The sequence below is a fragment of the Piliocolobus tephrosceles genome, chromosome 16 (assembly GCF_002776525.5).
Source record: "Piliocolobus tephrosceles isolate RC106 chromosome 16, ASM277652v3, whole genome shotgun sequence".
NCBI lineage: Eukaryota > Metazoa > Chordata > Mammalia > Primates > Cercopithecidae > Piliocolobus > Piliocolobus tephrosceles.
Window position 1 is genome coordinate 42,427,342 of NC_045449.1, and position 19,581 is coordinate 42,446,922.

The 19,581-nt window shown below is 40.5% G+C and overlaps 1 protein-coding gene across 3 annotated transcripts in view; it reads left to right on the plus strand.

Annotated features, from left to right (window-relative positions):
* The window catches only part of CA10 (carbonic anhydrase 10), a 550,279-nt gene that overhangs the window by 95,180 nt on the left and 435,518 nt on the right, over window positions 1–19,581 (plus strand). For all 3 annotated transcript variants that reach the window (XM_023204534.2, XM_023204532.2, XM_023204535.2), the window contains exon 3: window positions 506–580. In XM_023204534.2, coding sequence (XP_023060302.1) covers window positions 506–580 — 75 coding nt within the window. The remainder of the gene's footprint in view (window positions 1–505; window positions 581–19,581) is intronic.

Below are 19,581 nucleotides of genomic sequence, written 5' to 3' on the forward strand. Positions count from 1 at the left end.
ACCACAGTTACTTATATTCTTGTTTTCATTTTCCTGGGACCTAAGGAAAGCTGGCTGGGTATACCTTTCAGCCTTCTATACTGGCTCCTTCAGCAAACTTCAATCTCTCCCAAAACAAGGGTTCCATGGACATACATGGATGGGATATGCCTTCTCTCCTCAATTTCAGCAGGGTGTGTGTGTGTGTGTGTGTGTGTGTGTGTGTGTGTGTGTGTGTGTGTGTGTATGGGGAAGACGATGAGGACAGGTAGCAGGGGACTTAAATACGTAATTACTATCTCTTTAACATCAATTAAAATATCTGAGTACTTTCAATAAAAATTTTGTTTTATTTACCTATCAATGATCTATTTGAAAAAAAGGAAGGGAGAAGGAAGGTTCTGTTGTAGTATGACTTTGGGGTAGAAGAGGATTATTTTATGGTATCCACCCTTGTTGCTTGGACAGCTGGGACACAGTGCTTCTCTATTATCATCTTAGTCTCTCTTCTTTGCTTTTCCTTTAGCTCAACAGAATTCACCAAAAATCCATGAAGGCTGGTGGGCATACAAGGAGGTGGTCCAGGGAAGCTTTGTTCCAGGTAAGTACACATTAATTCTTATTTTTTAAATTGAATTAGAATGAAAGCTAGCATTATTTCCAGGATTTTACATTGCAAAAGGTGAGGCAATCTAATTTATGTGTGCAATGAATACTCCATCAAGACGAAGTTTGTTAAGTAATGGGCAATTAGAGTACTTTTTTTTTTCCATCTGAGCCTGCAGTCTCAATGTCCTTCAATCTATAGGATGCCCTCAGGGGCAGGGAGATAGATGATTAAGGGCCGAAGCTCTCTCTGCTGACATTTGGTTAAGTGAGGAAGAGCCATTTCTTAACATTAATGAAACAGGAACTCTGAAAAGACTAACCATGGCAGTGGAGCTTGCTGGAACACATGCTGTCACTTTAGCAGCATCCATGGCCAGGACTTAGCACATCGGGCCAAGTATCAGCTAAAAATACCAGGCAAAGTGGATCCTGTCAGCATGGGGGCAGAGGACAGAAAACTGAAGACAGATTAAAGCAAGGATTATATTATGACTTTAGTTCAGAAGCAAGGTGGAGGGTCCCTGTGTCTCCTCCCACTACTCTTACCCTCATTATGGTCCTCTTGCTTTTGCTGCTTTAGTAAAGAGAAAAAGCAAGCAAAAGGCAAGGATAGAAGGGAAGGCAGGTGACATATTTCAAAGTATTTTTAACTGCTCAGATGTGAGAATAAGAAATAAAGCTCTCAACAGGAGCCAGTGTGCAATCCCTACTCAGGCACTGAAAGCAGAGGGCTGGAGATGTCAGTTGAGGTCTCTGTAGTTGGTGGCAAATAGAAAGACCAGTGTCCCAGGTCACCTCATTCATTCTTGGCTCCTATGTCTTCTTTTCCTGTCCTTCTGTAGAGTCTATTACACCAGCTGTGCAGAGCTAAGCAAGTCACAAAACCCCTCTGGGCATCATTTTTCTCATTTATATGATGGGGCAATTATTAGTACTTTTGAGGCTTTGCAGTAGGAGGAAAGCAGGCATGGTAAGGGAGAGTGGGTGACCCAGGAAAAAGCCAAATGGCTGCCAAATAGCTTCAGAAATGAACATTATTAACTTGATAAATTTACTATGGCACATCTATTCTATGGCCTAGTGAACACAGCAACTGAACTTGATTAATTCATCTAGAAGTGACCAGGTTTCTTATGATAATGTTATAACAATTTCATTGGCACAAGCTATGTTCATGTGAAATAATATCGACAAATGGCATTCAATTCTTACAACTGAGGACACCCCTTTTAAAGAAATAGAATGTTTATATACTTTCTTCCTAGGAAATCTGTCATATTCAAGATATCTCAGAAGTTACATTTATAATTATATTCTTGTACCTTGTGAGTACGGAATTGGAGAAATAAAGGGTATTCTCTCCAGGTAATAAGTCTTGCTAAATTAGTACTACCCCAGAAGAGAACATCCTCTGTAGTGATTGACATGTCCATGAGTAGAACTGGGTGGTCACTGCAAATTGTTGTGTGTCTGCCTCATATTTTTTGATGTTTTCTCCTCTGTTGTCACATTCTTTCTTTAATGTGTTCAGGGCCCTATTTGGAGTTTGTTGTTGCTTCTAAGACAACCACAGGAAATAATTTTTATTGTCCCCTTATGTGTTGATATAAAGGAACTTAACTTTTCCTTACTCTCAAATTTAATTGAGATACTATGTGTAAACCTTCCTACATGGGAAGCAGTGAGGTGTGCAAGTGTGATCATGGCCTCTGAAGTCAGACTGGACGGGACTTGAGTCTGCGTTCTGTGGTTTCTTGTTGGTAGAACTGTCAGCAAGTTACCTACCCATTCTCAGCCCCCTGGGTTCTTCATCTATAAAGTGGAGATAAGAAATAAATCAGTTTTGTGAAGTTTGCTGAGGATTAAATTACAAAACGGAGGTAAAGTGCATATGGTAACGTCTGGTGCATGTTGAGTCAGTGTATGTCCATTGTTGTTGGTATCTGCTTGAGAAGAGGGAGACAATTACAAACTGGAAAGTGTAATAATGTGTGTAAGGGTTTCTCAAGATGCCTGAAGCATGGGGGATGCTGAATTTATAAGGTCAAGGGTTTCTACACAGTGGACAACTAAAAGATGACTTCCTCATCCTCCGAATGTAACAGTTCTAAAGCCTTTTATCTTTCTGGTAGAGAAGATTGGTATCTGATGATTCCATGTTCTAAACTTTTGGGAACTCCAACTCTGTTGAAAAGGATAAGAGTCATGAGAATTTGTGAATTAAGTAACTGAACCTGGACTCTAACATCTGACTCCAGATGACCTACTTTATCTGAGTGGGTAGTTGTGGCAAACAATGGACCCCTTACCTCTTATTACTTGACTGTGAAGTTAAGGGTGTTCTTCAATTTGTTACTGAGATTTTTTTCAGGTTATGGATGTGTGAAATAGGAGAGAACTTGATATGACTGAGCTAGTTTTATCATCCCATAAGTTCCTCACTAAAGTGTCTAGAAAGAACAGTCAGTTGGTATAACAGTTGTGAATCTGTGACTTCAACAAAGCTGTGGTAGATAAAAATATATGAGCTCTATAACAATGGTGAGTACAAGGTTAATTCAGCACACAAATGCCCTACTTTGGTCAGTTCAATAGCATTTATGGAGTACCTATCTTGTGCTGAGCACCAGGTTTGGGCAGTTAATAAACAGGTAACTGACACATGATTCTTACTCAAAGGTGAGCCCACAGTCTAAAGGGGAAGATAAGCCATAAATCCATGACTCAGGATAACAAGGACTCCAATAGGGTTTATAAATGTAAAGGAGGCAACATAGTATTGGGATTCTGCCTGCCTAAGTGTTTAACAGATGTTGTTTACCTGCTCAAACCTATGCCTTCCTCTGGCCTCACCCACAACTAGAATCTGTCTTGCAGGCAGAGCCCTGACTATGCTTGCACATTCACCCTCCATACCATCATACTCTCAGGGAAGGTGCCCCTTATCAGCCACAGAGGGTTACTCTTGGCTGAGATTTACACCAACAGTGGTGATTCTGGTGTCTTCTTATTGGTTTAGACATTGTGATGGCTAATTTGATGTGTCCATTTGGCTGGGTATGGTACCCAGATATTTGACCAAACATGACTGGATGTTGTTGGGAAGGTACTTTTTAAGACCAGATTAACATTTGCATCAGTAGACTCTGAGTAAAGCAAATTATCTGTATAATATGTGTGGGCCTCATCCAATGAATTGAAGGCCTTAAGAGAAAAAGACCAAGGTCCCTGAAGAAAAAGGGAAATCTACCTCCAGAAGCCTTAGGCCAGGAGCAACAATATCAACATTTCCCTAGGGCTCCTGCCTATTGGCTTGCCCTGTACGCATCATCCTTGCCAGCCATCATGTGAGTCAATTCCTTAAAGTAAATAAATCGCTCACTGTCACCCCATTCTGTTGATTCTCTTTCTCAGGAGAACCCAGAGTAATACACTAATATAGACATGCACATGTGATACACGGTTCTATTCATGCCATGTAAGGAGAAGCCTTCTGAATAAACTTCGGTACAAAAGACACACTAAGATGGTAAAATGGAGAGTTGAGAAAAATCCATATCTTCTATGGCTCACTTAAGGGTTGAATTCACCATGAAACTGCCTCACCACTTACTGTGTTAAGTGATGTAACAAACTTCTTACTGCTCGAGCCACTTCGAGTCAGACTTTCTGTCACTTACAGCCTAAAGCAGTCATCTAGGGCCAGGCATCTCACTACAAGGCTAAAGGAAGAAAAGAAGTTAGAACTGGGTCTTGGCAAGGTTCAGGAATACTCAAATTGGAGAAGGGTGGGAATGTGAGGAATATTTGACAGTGCAGGCAAAGAGGGATTGTATTAGTTCATTTTCATACTGCTTTAAAGAACTGCCTGAGACGGGGTAACTTATAAAGGAAAGAGGTTTACTTGACTCACAGTTAAGCATGACTGGGAGGCCTCAGGAAACTTACAATTATGGCAGAAGGCAAAGGGGAAGCAAGATACCTTCTTTACAAGGTTGCAGGATGGAAAATTGTTGAATAAAGGCGGAAGAGCCCCTTACAAAACCATCAGACCTTGTGAGAACTCACTATCATGAGAACAGCATGGGGGAAACCACCCCAAGATCCAATTACCTTCACCTGGTCTCTCCTTTGAAATGTGGGGATTATGGGGATTATGATCCAAAATGAGATTTGTGTGGGGACACAAAGCCTAACCATACCATGCCACTTTGGGTCCCTCCCAATCCTCATGTCTCTGACATTTCAAAACCAATCTTGCCTTCCCAACTATCCTGCAAAGTCTTAACTCATTTCAGCATTAACTCAAAAGTCCATAGTCCAAAGTCTCATCTGAGACAAGGCCAGCCCCTTCTGCCTATAAGCCTGTAAAATCAGAAGTAAATTAGTTACCTCCTGGATACAATTGGCATTGTATGGTACAGGCATTGGGTAAATATAGCCATTCCAAATTGGAGAAATTGGCCAAAACAAAGGGGCTATACAGACCTCATGCAAGTCCAAAATCCAGTGGGGCAGTCAAATCTTAAAGGTCCATAATGTATCACATCCAGGTCATGCTGATGCAAGCGGTGGGTAGCTCTGCCCCTGTGGCTTTGCCAGGTACAGTCTGCCTGCCAGCTGCTTTCACAGGCTGGCATTGAGTGTTCACAGCTTTTCCAGGGGCATGGTGCAAGCTGTTGGTGGATCTACCATTCTGGGGTCAGGAGGATCTTGGTCATCTTCTCACAGCTCCACTAGGCAGTGCCCCAGTGGGGACTCTGTGTTGGAGTTTGCACCCTGCATTTCCCTTCCACACTGCCCTAGCAGAGGTTCTCCATGAGGGCTCCCCACTGCAGCAAACTTCTGCCCAGACATTCAGGTATTTCCCTACATCGTCCAAAATCTGGGCAGAGGTTCCCAAACTTCAGTTCTTGGCTTCTGTGCACCCACAGGCCCAACACAACATGTAAGCCACCAAGGCCTGGGGCTTGCACCCTTTGAAGCAACAGCATGAGCTATATGTTGGCCCCTTTTGGCCACAGCTGGAATGCAGGGCACCAAGTCCAGAGACTGCACAAAGCAGCAAGGTCTTGGGCCTAGCCTAGGAAAAAAAAAATTTTTTTTTCTCCTAGCCTCTGGGCAGGTGATGGGAGGGCTGCTGTAAAGACCTTTAACATGCCCTGGAGACATTTTCCCCATTGTCTTGGCTATTAAAATTTGGCTCCTTATGCAAATTTCTGCAGCCAGCTTGAATTTCTCCTCAGAAAATAGGTTTTTCTTTTCTATCACATCATCAGGCTGCAAACTTTCCAAACTTTTGTACTCTGCTTCCCTTTTAAACATAAGTTCCAATTCAAAACCATCTCTTTGTGAATGCATAAAATTGATTGCTTTTAAGAGTACCCAAGTCACATCCTGAATGGTTTGCTGCTTAGAAATTTCTTCTGCCAGATACCCTTAATCATCTCTCTTAAGTTCAAAGTTCCAAAGGTCTCTGGGGTGGAGCAAAATGCCACCAGTCTCTTTGCTAAAGCATAGCAAGAGTCACCTTTATACCAGTTTCCAACAAGTTTTTTATCTTCTTCTGTGTTAATCTGTTCTCATGCTGCTAATAAGGACATACCCAAGACTGGGTAATTTATACAGGAAATTTATACAGTTTAATTAACTCACAGTTCCACATGGCTGGGGAGGTCTCACAATCATGCTGGAAGGTGAAGGAGAAGCAAAGTCTTGTCTTACATGGCAGCAGGCAAAAGAGCTTGTGCAGGGGAACTCCCATTTATGAAACTATCAGACCTCATGAGACTCATTCACTACCACAAGAACAGCATGGGGGAAACCACACCCATGATTCGATTATCTCCACTGGCTCTGCCCTTGACATGTGGAGATTATTACATTTCAAGGTGAGATTTGGGTGGGGACCCAGTCAAACTGTATCACCATCTGAGATCTGAGCCAAACCGTATCACCATCACTGAGATCTGAGCCTAACTGTATCACCACCTTAGCTGCTGTATTTCATTGTCCATATTGCTATCAGCATTTTGATCAAAGCCATTCAACAAGTCTCTAGGAAGTTCCCACATCTTACTGTCTTCTTCGAAGCCCTCCAAACCATTCCAACCTCTGCCTGTTACCCAGTTCCAAAATCACTTCCACATTTTTGGGTATCTTTATAGCAGCACCCCACTCTCTGTGATACCAATTTACTGTATTAGTCTGTTTTCATACTGCTATAAAGAACTGCCTGAGACTGGTTAATTTATAAAGATGAGAGGTTTAATTGACTCACAGTTCAGCATGGCTGGGGAGGCCTCATGAAACTTACAATCATGTTGGAAGAGGAAGCAAGGCACCTTCTTCACAGGGCTGCAGGAAGGAGAAGAGCCGAGCAAAGGAACCACCACATATGTTGAAAACTCATTCAGTGTCAAGAGAACAGCATGGGAGTAACTGCCCACACGATTCAATTAAGTCCCACCAGGTCCCTCCTACAACATATGGGGATTATGGGAACTACAATTCAAGATGAGATTTGGGTGGGGGCACAGCCAAACCATATCAATGGGCAAAGGCCTGAAAGCTTGGAAGAGAATGTTCACTAGTGCAGGAAGAGCTCTGGTAATTAAGAGCAGCAGGGCCTAATTATGGAGGGCCATACCAACTGGGAGTTTGGATTTTACCCGAAAGGAACTAGAAGTTTGGATTTTACCCTAAAGAATCAAAGGAGAGGTTGAACTCTTACAGAATTCAAAGTCAGAGAAGAGGGCCATATGAGCTAAGATAGGAGCAGTGAGGGGTCTGGGGAGGGTGCAGCTTCTAGGGTTAGGGACCTTGTCTCTTTCCACCCCCCATCCCTCCAGGATATACCTCAGGGCTTCCATGCACTAGGGGCTCAATGTTTGCCAAACAAACTTGGGTCAGAACAGACTGCAATCTTTGTTCCTTAAAGAAAAGACAAAGGCTTGACTCTGGAGACAGTCAAGGGCTGTTCCTCAACCCTTAAATTGAGTTATAAAATAATAATAACAAATACATCAGTACAATCTGCAGCACATACTATAAAGGGAAAGTACTCAAGGTTTTGAAAAGCCTAGTAAAAATAGTCTGGAAATCAAAGAGAGCCTCCTTGTATAATCTAGGAGAAGCTTAGCTAAGGAAGGACATTGCTAGTGCAGAGTGGTCTTAGACCAGCTGTTTAAGGCAGAAGCATGAGCCTCAAGCATGGGCATGACATGTATGAGAAATGGAACAAAGGTCACTGTGGCCAGAGTGCAAAGTGGTTGGAGATTGGGGTGGTCAGGAGCCAGTTCATAGAGGGCCTTGTGGGCCACATAAAGTATTTGAATGGAGATCCTGGAAATAAAGGACAATAAATAGTTATAAGCAATTTATTCTTCCTCTGAGATCTGGGAATCAGGGATTTCTGAGGAATTAGATCACAACTTATTCGGCAGCTTAAAATCATAATACAGAATTCCTCTGAATGATTAATAGAGGAACTCATTGCTGTCATTTCTGATCAGCATTGGACCCAGCAGGCTACTTTGGCTCAGGACAGCATCATCTGTTGCATTCTATAAATTGGGTACGAATGATTTACCCAGGTCAATAACCCTCCCAATATGCTATTTCCCATCCCTTTCTTTTTGGGTAGTTTTAAAATCTAAAGATTATTGGACAATGAAGGTAATTACACCCAACCATCTACAGGTTACCACTGATGTCTGTTTATCAAAATGTCCATTTTCTTTTTTTTGTTTTGTTTTGTTTAAAAAGGTCTCATGGTTAACAGAGGTAAGGCGTGTAAGCTCTTCTTTCTCCATAATACTCCCAGCAAAGAAATCTGGCTGGATGGTGAGGGTTACTTGCTGATCCAGGATGGCCAGCCTGGGGCTGTGTATGCTCTTCATTCCTTAATTCATGGAGTAAGTGGTACCTGCACTGATTTTTTGGTTGCTACATAAGAATTAGCACTTATTCAATAGCTTAAAATTACACACATTTATTGTCCCAGTTTCCTTGGGTCAGAAATATGGACATGGCTCAAGTGGATCCTCTACTGAGTCCCATAATGCTGAAAAAGGTGTCATTCTGGCTGCATTCTCATCTGAAGTCAAGTTCATGGAGGTGTTTGGCAGAATTCAGTTCCATGAAGTTGTAGGGCTAAGACCATTGTCTCCTACAGCCTGCCACTGCTGAATAAGCAGTTCACAACACAGTTGTTTGCATCTTCAAGGATGGCAGGAAAGTGACTCATTTACTTTGAATCTTCACATCCTGAGAAGGCCTGGACTCTCTTTTAAAGGTCAAGCCTACTCAGTATAACATACCTTTTTATTAACTCAAAGTCAACTGATTAAGAATGTTATTCACATCTGCAAAATCCCTTCATCTTTTCCAGAAATGACAATCTAATCAAGGAAGTGAAATCCCATTATACTCACATATCCCACTCATACTAGAGGGTGTGTACACTAGGAGGTAGGAATCTTGGGGGCTGTCTTATTCCATTTGTGTTGCCATAAACGAATACCTGAGGCTGGCTAATTCACAAATAATTTTGAGATAAAGAGATTCATTTAGTTCACAATTCTACAGGTTGGCGTACAAGAAGCATGGCACCAGCATCTGCATCTGGTGAGGGCCTCAGGCTGTTTCTACTCATAGTGCAAGTGGAAAGGGGGCAGCATCTGCAAAGAACACATAGTGAGAGAGGAAGCAAGAGATACAGAGAAATTGCCAGGTTCTTTTTAACAACAAGCTCTTACAGGAACCAATAGAGCAAGAACTTACTGATTACTGTAAAGATGGTACCAAGCCATTCATGAGGGATCTGCCTCTATGACCCAAACACCTCTCATTAGACCCTACCTGCAACATTGGGAATCAAATTTCAACATGAGGTTTGAAGGGTCAAATATTCAAACTGTAGCATTCCACCCTTGGCTCTCCATGCCTCACATCCTTCTCACATTGCAAAATACAATCATTCTACCCCAATAGTCCCCAAAGTCTTGTTCTAGCATCTACTCAGAAGTCCCAAATCCAAAATCTCATCTTAGACTCAAGGCAAGTTCCTTCCACCTATGAGCCTGTGAAATCAAAAGCAATGCATCTACTTCCAATATAAATGGTCGTACAGGCATTAAGTAAGCATTCCCATTCACAAAGACAAAAATTGGCCAAAAGAAAGGGGTAGCAGTCTTCATGAAAGTCTAAAACCCAGCAGGGCAGACATTAAATCTTAAAGCTCCAGAATAATCTTCTTTGACTCCGTGTCCTGCATCCTGGGCACACTGATATGAGAAGTGGGCTCCCAAGCCCTTGGAAAGCCCTGTTCCCACAGTTTTATTGGGTGCAGCCCACATGGCTGCTCTTACAGTTTGGAATCTAGTACCTGCAACATTTCCATGCTAGAGTGGCTCATTGCCAGTGGCTATATAATTCTGGGGTCTGAAGGGTGGTGCCCCTGTTCCCACAGCTCCCCTGGGTACTGCCCTAGTAGAGGCTCTCTGTAGGAGTTCCTCCCCTGCAGAAGGCTTCTGCCTGGGCACCCAGGCTTTCCAATACATCCTCCGAAATCTAGAGGCTTGGCAGCTTCCACCACTCTTGCATTCTAGGAGCCTACAGACTTAGCACCAAGTGGATGCTGCTGAGGTTTATAGCTTGCACCCTCTGGAGCAGCAGCTGGAATAGTATGTGGGGCTATTTGTGTCTCACCTGGAGCTGAAGCAATTTGAATGTTGAGAAAGCATACCAAAGTGGCTTCGGGGTAACTTGGGCCTGTTCCCTGAAACCATTTTGTCTCCTAGGCCTGCAGGCCTATGATGGGAGGGGGCTACAAAGATTTCTGAAAAACCTGTATCCAATTTTCTTGATTCTTCACACCTGACTCCCTTTTATCCATGCTAATCTCTTTAACAAGTGGTTACCCCTCAGCACCATTGGATTTTTCTCCTGAAAACACTCTTTCCTTTCCTGTCACATTGCTAGACTGTAAATTTTTCATGTTTTTATATTCTGCTTTCCTTTTAATTATAAATTCCACCTTTAGGTAATTCCTTTGCTGCCATATCTTACTGTAAGCTGTTAAAAGTAGCCACATATTAGCCGGGGATGGTAGTGGGTGCCTGTAATCCTAGGTACTTGGGAGGCTGGGGCATAAGAATCACTTGAACCTGGGAGGCGAATGTTGCTGTGAGCCAAGATTTTGCCACTGCACTCCAGCCTGAGCAACAAAAAAGACTCTATCTCAAAGAAAAAAAAGCTATACCATTTCTTGAAAGCTTTGCTTTGCAGCATATGACCACCCCTTCCAAGAGACCTGCATTCAGTCTCCCTTTGATAAGCCAGTAAGCTTATCCTTCAATACATCCGCATGAAGTGATAGTTAAAGTCATTGCATTAGTTTCCTATAGCTCCTTGTACTAGTCCTTTTTCACACTGCTATAACGATACTACTGCTATAATGATACAAGACTGGGTAATTTATAAACAAAGGTGGTATAATGGACTCACAGTTCCACACGCCTGGGGGAGCCTCAAAAAACTCACAATCATGGCAGAAGGTGAAAGGGAAGCAAAGACCCAAGGCAGGAGAGAGAAGAAGCCAGCAAGGGAGGAACCATCGAACACTTATAAAACCATCAGATCTCATGAGAACTCACTCACTATCATGAGAACAACATGTGGGGAAACTGCCCCCATGATCCAATCACCTCCCTCTACGTCTCTCAACGCCTAGGAATTACAATTTAAGATGAGATTTGGGTGGAGACACAAAGGCTAACCATATCACTCTTGTAACAATTGACCCTAAAGTTAGTAGCTAGAAACAACAGATTTATTATCTTACCATTTTAAAGTTGGACACACTAAAATCAAGGTGTCAGTAGGACAGGCTGCCTTATGGAGGCTCAGAGGAGAAATCAATCCCTTGCCTTTTCCACCTTCTAGAAGCCACTTGCATTACTTAGTTCAGGGTCCCTTCCTTGCATGGCTCCAGCCCATGCTTCTGTTATCACACATCTTTCTCTAACTCTGACCCTTCTGTCTCCCACTTTTCAGAATGTTTGTGATTGCATTTGGCCCATCTGGATAATCTAGGATGCTCTCCCCATCGCATGATCCTTGACATAATCATATCTGCAAAGCATATTTTGCCATATAAGGTAACACATTCACAGCTTTGGAGGATTAGAATATGGACATTTAGGGAAGACTGTTATTCTTTTATTCATACTCACATTGTCTCCAAAGCTAATGGAAGCACAATAACCTATCACATGAACATTCGATTTTGTAGTTGTCAATGCTTCCTCACTAATGTTACTTCATTCAGCCCTTACAAAATTTGCACTCATACTCCCCTTTTTCCAGATGAGAAAACAAAGCAAGTTAAGTAAAGTTATTGTCTAAATTTCCAGTGCAGATCAACATGGAAGCAGGTTTGTAAATAAGCACGTTTCTAATCCAGTGCTCTTTCCACTACAAATATGTATAAATCTGATTAACAAATGATACTTCTTGGATAGACAATAGTACTGTTCTGCTTATCGTCTAGAAAAAAATGAACTAGAGGCAAAAATAAACTAAAAGGCTATATATCAGTTAATCCACTGAAAACTCAACACAAATCTATCTTCTCTCTAGACATGATTTAGCATTTGGATATCATTTATTACATTTTAGAAAGCCTTTCCAGGTGTCATCTTTCAAAATAAATTTTTTACTTTGGAATGACTTTAGATTTACAGAAAAGTTATACAGGGAGCTTCCATATACTCTTTATCCAAGGTCCCTAATTTAATATCTTACATTAGCATATACATTTGTCAAAAGTAAGAAACCAACCTGGATACATTACTGTTAAACTAAACTACAGATTTTTTTAAATATCCAAGTTTTTCCACTAAGGTCCTGTTGCTGTTGCATAATCCAATTTAGGATACCACATTACATTTAGCCTTCATGTCTCTTTAGTCTCCTCTGGGCTGTGAAAGTTTCTTAATCTTTTGATTTTTTATGACTGGCAGTTTTGAGAAATACTGGTGAGCTACTTTGTATAAAATTCCTGAATTTCTGTGTGTGTGATGCTTTGATTAATCTGGGATTGGGAGTTTTGGGGAAAAGTTTCCTGGAGATAGAGTTCCATTTGCATTACATCCTATCAGAGGATATGTGATATCAACATGTGTTTGTCTCATTTGTGACAACTTATAAAAAAAAAAAAAAAGAAACGTATTTCTATCACCAATCAGTAAATGTGGAAGATTCAACAAGGCTAGAGATTGATCTTTAGTTGTAGAACAAATGAATGATGGAGTTGGACCTAGAACCAGATCACCTGTATTAACAGGTAGTACTTCTCAAATTGGACTGTACTCCAAAGCCCCTCCTGATGTCTTACTTTAGGACATCAATTGTTTTGCTACAAAAGTGTATGTAAACCTTTGTGTTTGAGAGTAGAATTTTGTTTCAAGTTATCTTAAGAATAAAACTTGCATTTTAACGAGCCCTGTGGCACACTGAATAACTCTCTCCATTGGAGGTAGTCATATTTCAGCCATTGAATTTTCTTGGGCAGGAAGTGTGTGGGTGAGCACACCAGTATTTTGTCTCCCAGACTTTGTTTTTGTTATCAACTGTCTTCCTCCTTTGGATAACAGATGCAGCAACGGGTTTTGGAAAATGCTTAGTGGATTGTGTCTTCCACTGACCGAACATGAGATCTTAGGCAAGTCACTTATTGTATCAGGACCTTGTTTTCCTCATATAGAATCGGGGTATTGAGTTGTGTGGTTTTAAAAGAACCATTCCGGCTCTGATATTTTTTGTGAGCTTGCTAAGATTGGTTTGGAAGATATAGTTAGCAGCCTTAAGGAATAGAATATTGATTTCATTCACAGGATAATTTTATTATGTTCTCAATATCAGTGTTTGTAAGTGGAGGCAGTGATGCAAGTCTCTCTCTAGATTTCTGATTTTTCATCTTCAGGAGGAAGCAAGCAGAATTTAATGGATATATTCTCTCAGTATGAGAGGGTGATGTTACACTGACTCACCCTCAATTAGAAATACTTTATGTTTTTTCCCCAGAAATTGGGATGCATAGTGTGTAAAATTTACTCAGAGCCTGATGTGCCAGACACTCTACCAAACACTAGGGATACAAATAAGAATAAATGACAACTCCTGAACTTAGGAGCTCGCAGTTGAGTTTAGAGACAGACATGCAAATTAAGAGTTACAGTTTAGCCTAATAAGGCATGGGAGACATGAGTGGTGGGATCCACACATGTGGATTGGCTGCAGAAAACAGAAAACAACTAACCCTACCTGTGGGATCAGAAAAGGCTTTGCAGATGAGGGCTTCTCTTGACATAGGGCTTAAAAGATGAATAGTCATCTACCAGGTATGCAAGATGGAAAAGATCATTGCTGGTGGATTAAGCATAGTGAAATCTGAACTACTACTAAATAACAGATTGAAAACTTTATGTAAGCAGTAAGCAGTCCTATTTATCATTTCATCTGTGAGAGTCCCTATTATTACTACACATCAGAGCTGCATGGTGGAAAGCCCACTGGACCCAGAAGGTCATGCTTTGGATCTCACTCCATTGTGTTCCAACCATTTGATGAACAGTAATGTTTGAAAATCACCTAATGTCTCAGAGCCTCAGTTTACCCATTTGTAAAATGCAATAAGACCTGTGTCTCAAACATTTTTGTAAAAATAAAATTTTGTATTAGAGCTAGTCCTGCATCATAGACTATGAAAGTATTCAAATACATTACTATTTTTATTATTATAATTTTGCTTTAGGCTATTTAAAGTTGCATAAAAACAACCTGATCAGTTGTGCCACTACTGAGTTCCTAACACATCCTTCTGATCCAGGGAGGCACGTGTAAGGCTTTTCAGTATGTGCCAATGACAGTGTATTGTACTTACAGACACCGCCTCGTGTAAGTATATATAAACCTGCATATATATTTCAGCACTGAGAGGGTTTGGGTCATGTTGCAGCCATCCAGTATGAAGTACTCCTGTTGGGTAGGCTTTTGTACCAATCCTTCTCAGAGGTTCATGGCTTTCCTGGTCACACCAGGAAATTTCTGACCAATCAACACAAGTGGTTCTAGCTAATCAACCTCTTGAGAAGCACTTTGGAAATTCAGGACCTACACAGTCAGAAGTGCACAAAGGAAGGAACATAGGGAGTCTTCCATGCTGGGTGCAGGCAATAACAGCGTGCACTGTCTGGAGAGACATTTAATAATAATAATGAAACCCACCGAAAGTTTGACCTGTTTTTTATTATCCCCAGGTGCTGGAAATTGTAAAAATGCCAGTGATAAAATACTGTACTTCGAAAAACCTTTTGTTGGTCTAAATTTTAAACAATTGCTGTAGTTACTGATTTTTTTTTTTTTTTTTTTGAGATGGAGTCTCACTGTGTCACCCAGGCTGGAGCACAGTGGCACGATCTCAGCTCACTGCAAGCTCCGCCTCCTGGGTTCACGCCATTCTCCTGCCTCAGCCTCCCAAGTAGCTGGGACTACAGGTGCCCACGACTATACCCGGCTAATTTTTTGTAGTTTTAGTAGAGACAGGGTTTCACCGTGTTAACCAGGATGGTCTCGATCTCCTGACCTCGTGATCTGCCCGCCTCAGCCTCCCAAAGTGCTGGGATTACAGGCATGAGCCACCGTGCCCGGCCAGTTACTGTTGAATTTTAACAGTACAATTTACCCTTGAGCAATGTGGGGATTAGGGATGCTGACCCCCATGCCACCAAAAATCCATGTATAATTTTGATTCCCCCAAAACTCAACTACTAAGAGCCTATGGTTGACCAGAAGCCTTACTGATAACAAATAGCTCATCAACACATATTTTATATGTTATATGTATTATATACTGTATTCTTACACTAAAGAAAGCTAGAGAAAATAAAATGTTATTAAGAAAGTCATAAGGAAAAGAAAATACATTTACTATTCATTATGTGGAAGTGGATCATCATAAAGATCTTCATCCTTGTCTTCATGTTGAGTAGGCTGAGGGGGAGGGAAAAGAGGAAGGGTTGGTTATGCTGTTTCAGTGGTGGCAGAGGTGGAAGAGGTAGATAGATGGGGAAGCAGGAGAGGCAGGCACCCTTGGTGTAACTTATTGAACATAATCTGTGTATAAGTCGACCTATGTATTTCACACCCTGTGTTGTTCAAGGGTCAATTGAACGTTTTTGTTACTGATTCTTTACTAAGCGCTGTATTTTACATAGAATTTGATTGGGGAAACTCTCATTATTCAGTTAGCCTCCAATACAGAGGCATTCAGCTACATGACTTTTGTTCCAAGAGAACATTCCAAAGGGTTCCAGAATGGTGGAGCCACTGTAGGACAAGTCATGTCTCCAATCCCTGTTGTACTACATACTCCTGAATTTCAGCAGTTCATATAAAATAAACAATAGCCCTGTGATTGTAAACACAAAGAACAGAACTGGAATTGCATCAACTATGTCATTTTGTGTGACTATTTGGAGCTTTTATTTCTACTTAAAATCAGGTACAGCTTTATTGAAGAGCAGCTTGGTTATCTGTTGATACTTTGTAAGGGTAAGTAGTGCTCATTGTGTTGTTGTATGAAAATGGGATTGTTTACAGAATACACAGCAGGATACTTTCACCTCAGGTTATTCCTTTTTGTCAGGTAGAAGAAAATCAAAGACAGCAAGACTATAACCCCCAACCAGGAATTCTACTTCTTATAACTGCAAAAGCATGACAGTGATATGCCTGTGGACACTTACAAAATGTAGTTTCTATAACAGTCTTTAAAAAGCCAAACTATATAGCAAAAGCTTTTATGCAGCAAGTACCCAACATGGGATGCTCTTACTTTGAAAATTTCACAACACAAGCAAGTCAGCTCCTCTTTCCCAGCCCAGTCTCAGTTGAAGGACCTGTTTTGATGATCATGGCTGACGTTAGGGGGCTTCTTTCTCCCCACCAACCCACTTCATGACTTCTTATGAATAGACTCCATGGTGACTGATGATTTTTGCATTCCAACTCCAAATTGCCCTGCAAGCTGCCTTCTTCCCTCACTGAACAGAATTGGGTCATCAGTTCCTGTGCCCTTGCCTCCTTTCCAATCACCAACCACCAATGACTCTCATTTTGGACACCTCCTATTCCTTTCTGGAAGAGTGCACATTTCTAGGTTTGAGGGCTCCTTTGCAGCCGGCTGTGCCTGCTCTTCCTCGTGTCACCTCCTAAAAGGTAGATTTCCAGAGCCTCTTCATCTGCCATCTCTTCTTCTCACACTTTCCATCAGTGGTCACCTGCTTTATGTGAACTACTACAAAATCTCCCACCCTAGTTCCAGTCACTTCCCAGTTACCTCCTCATATTCCAAGAATTTGGTCAGCTTTACCTTCCTATGTGAGCACCTGAACTTCACAGGGTGTAGCTAATATCAATTATAAATGCTATTATGCTTTATTTGAGGCTATCTGCCTTATTCTTGGAGATATGATGGCTTCCCCCGAAGGATCTTTCTAACACTATATCAGTTGCCCAGAATTATGTCTCATTTTAAAGAGTTTTATATTCAGACCATGCCATTCTTGCATTTATTTTTACTAGGAAAATATTACCTTTTTATGGGTAATGAGGAGAAAACAACCCTTCATCTCATCAGTCTGAAACTGTATCAGTAATATATTATTATAAGACTTTTTATAATATATCACACAATAATATATCAGTTTCACAATACATTTACACTCTTGATTTTTAATCATGCATTTGGTGTTATGACAACTACTTTTTCTTGAAGACATTATTGGAGCCTCCAACATGTTGTTCTAATGATGGCTTTCTAACCTTGTTTCTCAGATATCACACTAAATTTGTTTTACTGCCTAGATTATTTATATTCTTTTTCATATATTGTGATATACATTTAAATTCACTTTATGGTTTTGGAAGCTCCATATTTCAGTTTTTCTTTGCTTTTTTCTTCAGGAAGGGTATATGAGTGATGAATTTTCTGGGTCTTCAGGTGTCCAATAAAAGGTTTTTCTTCACCCTCACACTTTACTGACAGTTCGTCTGGTAATAAAATTCTAGTGTCAAAATTACCTTCCTTCCTTAAGATATTCCTAGGTGTTACTCTATTGCCAGCTTGAAGAGTCCTAGATAAGCCTGATGCTTTTGTAGATAAATGTTCCCTACCAGACCAGGCCTTACTGGCTTTTAGGATATCATCTTTATTCTTGAAGTTCAAAAATGTCACTGCGATATATCTAAGTGTATATGTTTGTTAATTATTTGTGCAAGGCAGAGATTGTTTTTCCTGTTTTGTTTCCTGATCTATAAATGCTAAGAACAATGCCTGGCAAAAAGTAAGAGCTCACTAAATCTTACCGACTAAATGAATATTCAAGTCACTTCTTAGAAAAATTTTCTTCTATTATTTCTTTGATTATCTTCTCCTATCTGTTACCCCTACTCTCTCATTCTGGATAGGTTTTGTGCCACATGGGTTTTTTATGCCTTTCTTTTCTTTCCATTTATAATTTCCATATCGTTTCTTTGCACTCAATTTCTATCTGCCTTTTAATATTAATTTTTAGATTTCGTTTCTTTATCTTCCATATTTCTTCTTTGGCTTTCAACAATGTCCATTCTTTTGTACAGGACTTCTGTTACCTTCTTAAATTTTGACAATTACATCTTAATTTCCAAAAACTTTTTATTTTTCTATTTGTTTATGAGTATTTTCTTATTTTATAGACATATTAGTTTGCTAAATTCTTGCAAGTATGTTGATTGAACTTTTTTAAAGTTTTCTTTCATTTTTTATGTTACCTCTCTTTGTTAATCTTGGTTCTTCTCTCTCATGCTGTTGATTTCCCTCAGATGTCTGGTTATGTTTATCTATTTGTTCCTGCTTTAAACAAAGAGCTCAGTTGGTATTGGAAGCTGGTATGATTTCCTCTGTAGTTATACCTGTGCCTATGATAGACCCCTACTTTTAATGAGAAAAAAGGAGACAATGCTGGTTGCACTATCTTCCTTCAAGATACAGGAGCAGAGGATAAAGAGACAAGTTGGTGAAATCTATTTCTAAAGTAAAGAAAACATTAGGAAGTGATATGTATGGTTGCATTTTAGTCCTCTAGAGAATTGTCCTTATTTTTTCATTTCTGTGTCAGCTGTATGATTCTGAAGTTACCTTGGTTTGGTCTGCTTCTCTCTGGCCCCAGGCACGTAGTAGGAAGCCACCACACACACACATCACTCGTACTCACTCTCTCTCTCTTTGTCTCTCACACACACACATACTCACACACACTGTGTTGCTTTACTGGAAGGCCCTTTACATGGTTTCAATATGGGAGCAAATGCCATATCCAGTCTTAGCATTAATATGCAAAGGAGGAGAAGGAAAAGCAGCCAAGGCTTTCATAGGTTGTACTCAAGTTATTGCCCTATGTAAGCTGCTTCTGCTCCCAGTACTTTTGTCAGCAGGTTTAACCTTTATCTAAGGAGCCAGTGAGAAGTTAGGAAGAAAAGCTATTATACTGCAAGGAGTTTATTCTCAGTCCTAGTTATTTATTATTTTATTAAATGTGATCCTATCCACTTGATATCTTCTGAAAACTCCTCAAAATTCCTGGTCCTACACGTACCACTTTTCATGTTTATCGAAGTTGTTATGTATTCATTTCTTTTCTAATATCTTTTCTGTAATTACATGTGGGGAGCATGCATGGAGGAGAGAGTAAATATGTGTGCCTTGAATGATAATGAGCCAAAACTTAGTGAGTCCTCTTTTCATACCAAACTGGTTTATCCTTCTTGGATAACCTTCTTGGAAACAATGGAGAATATCCATTGTTTCAATGCCTTGCCAGATCTGAGAAGCAAGTCAATGGCTACTAGTCAGGGTTGGTGAATGCCTATCTTTAAAAAAAAAAAAAA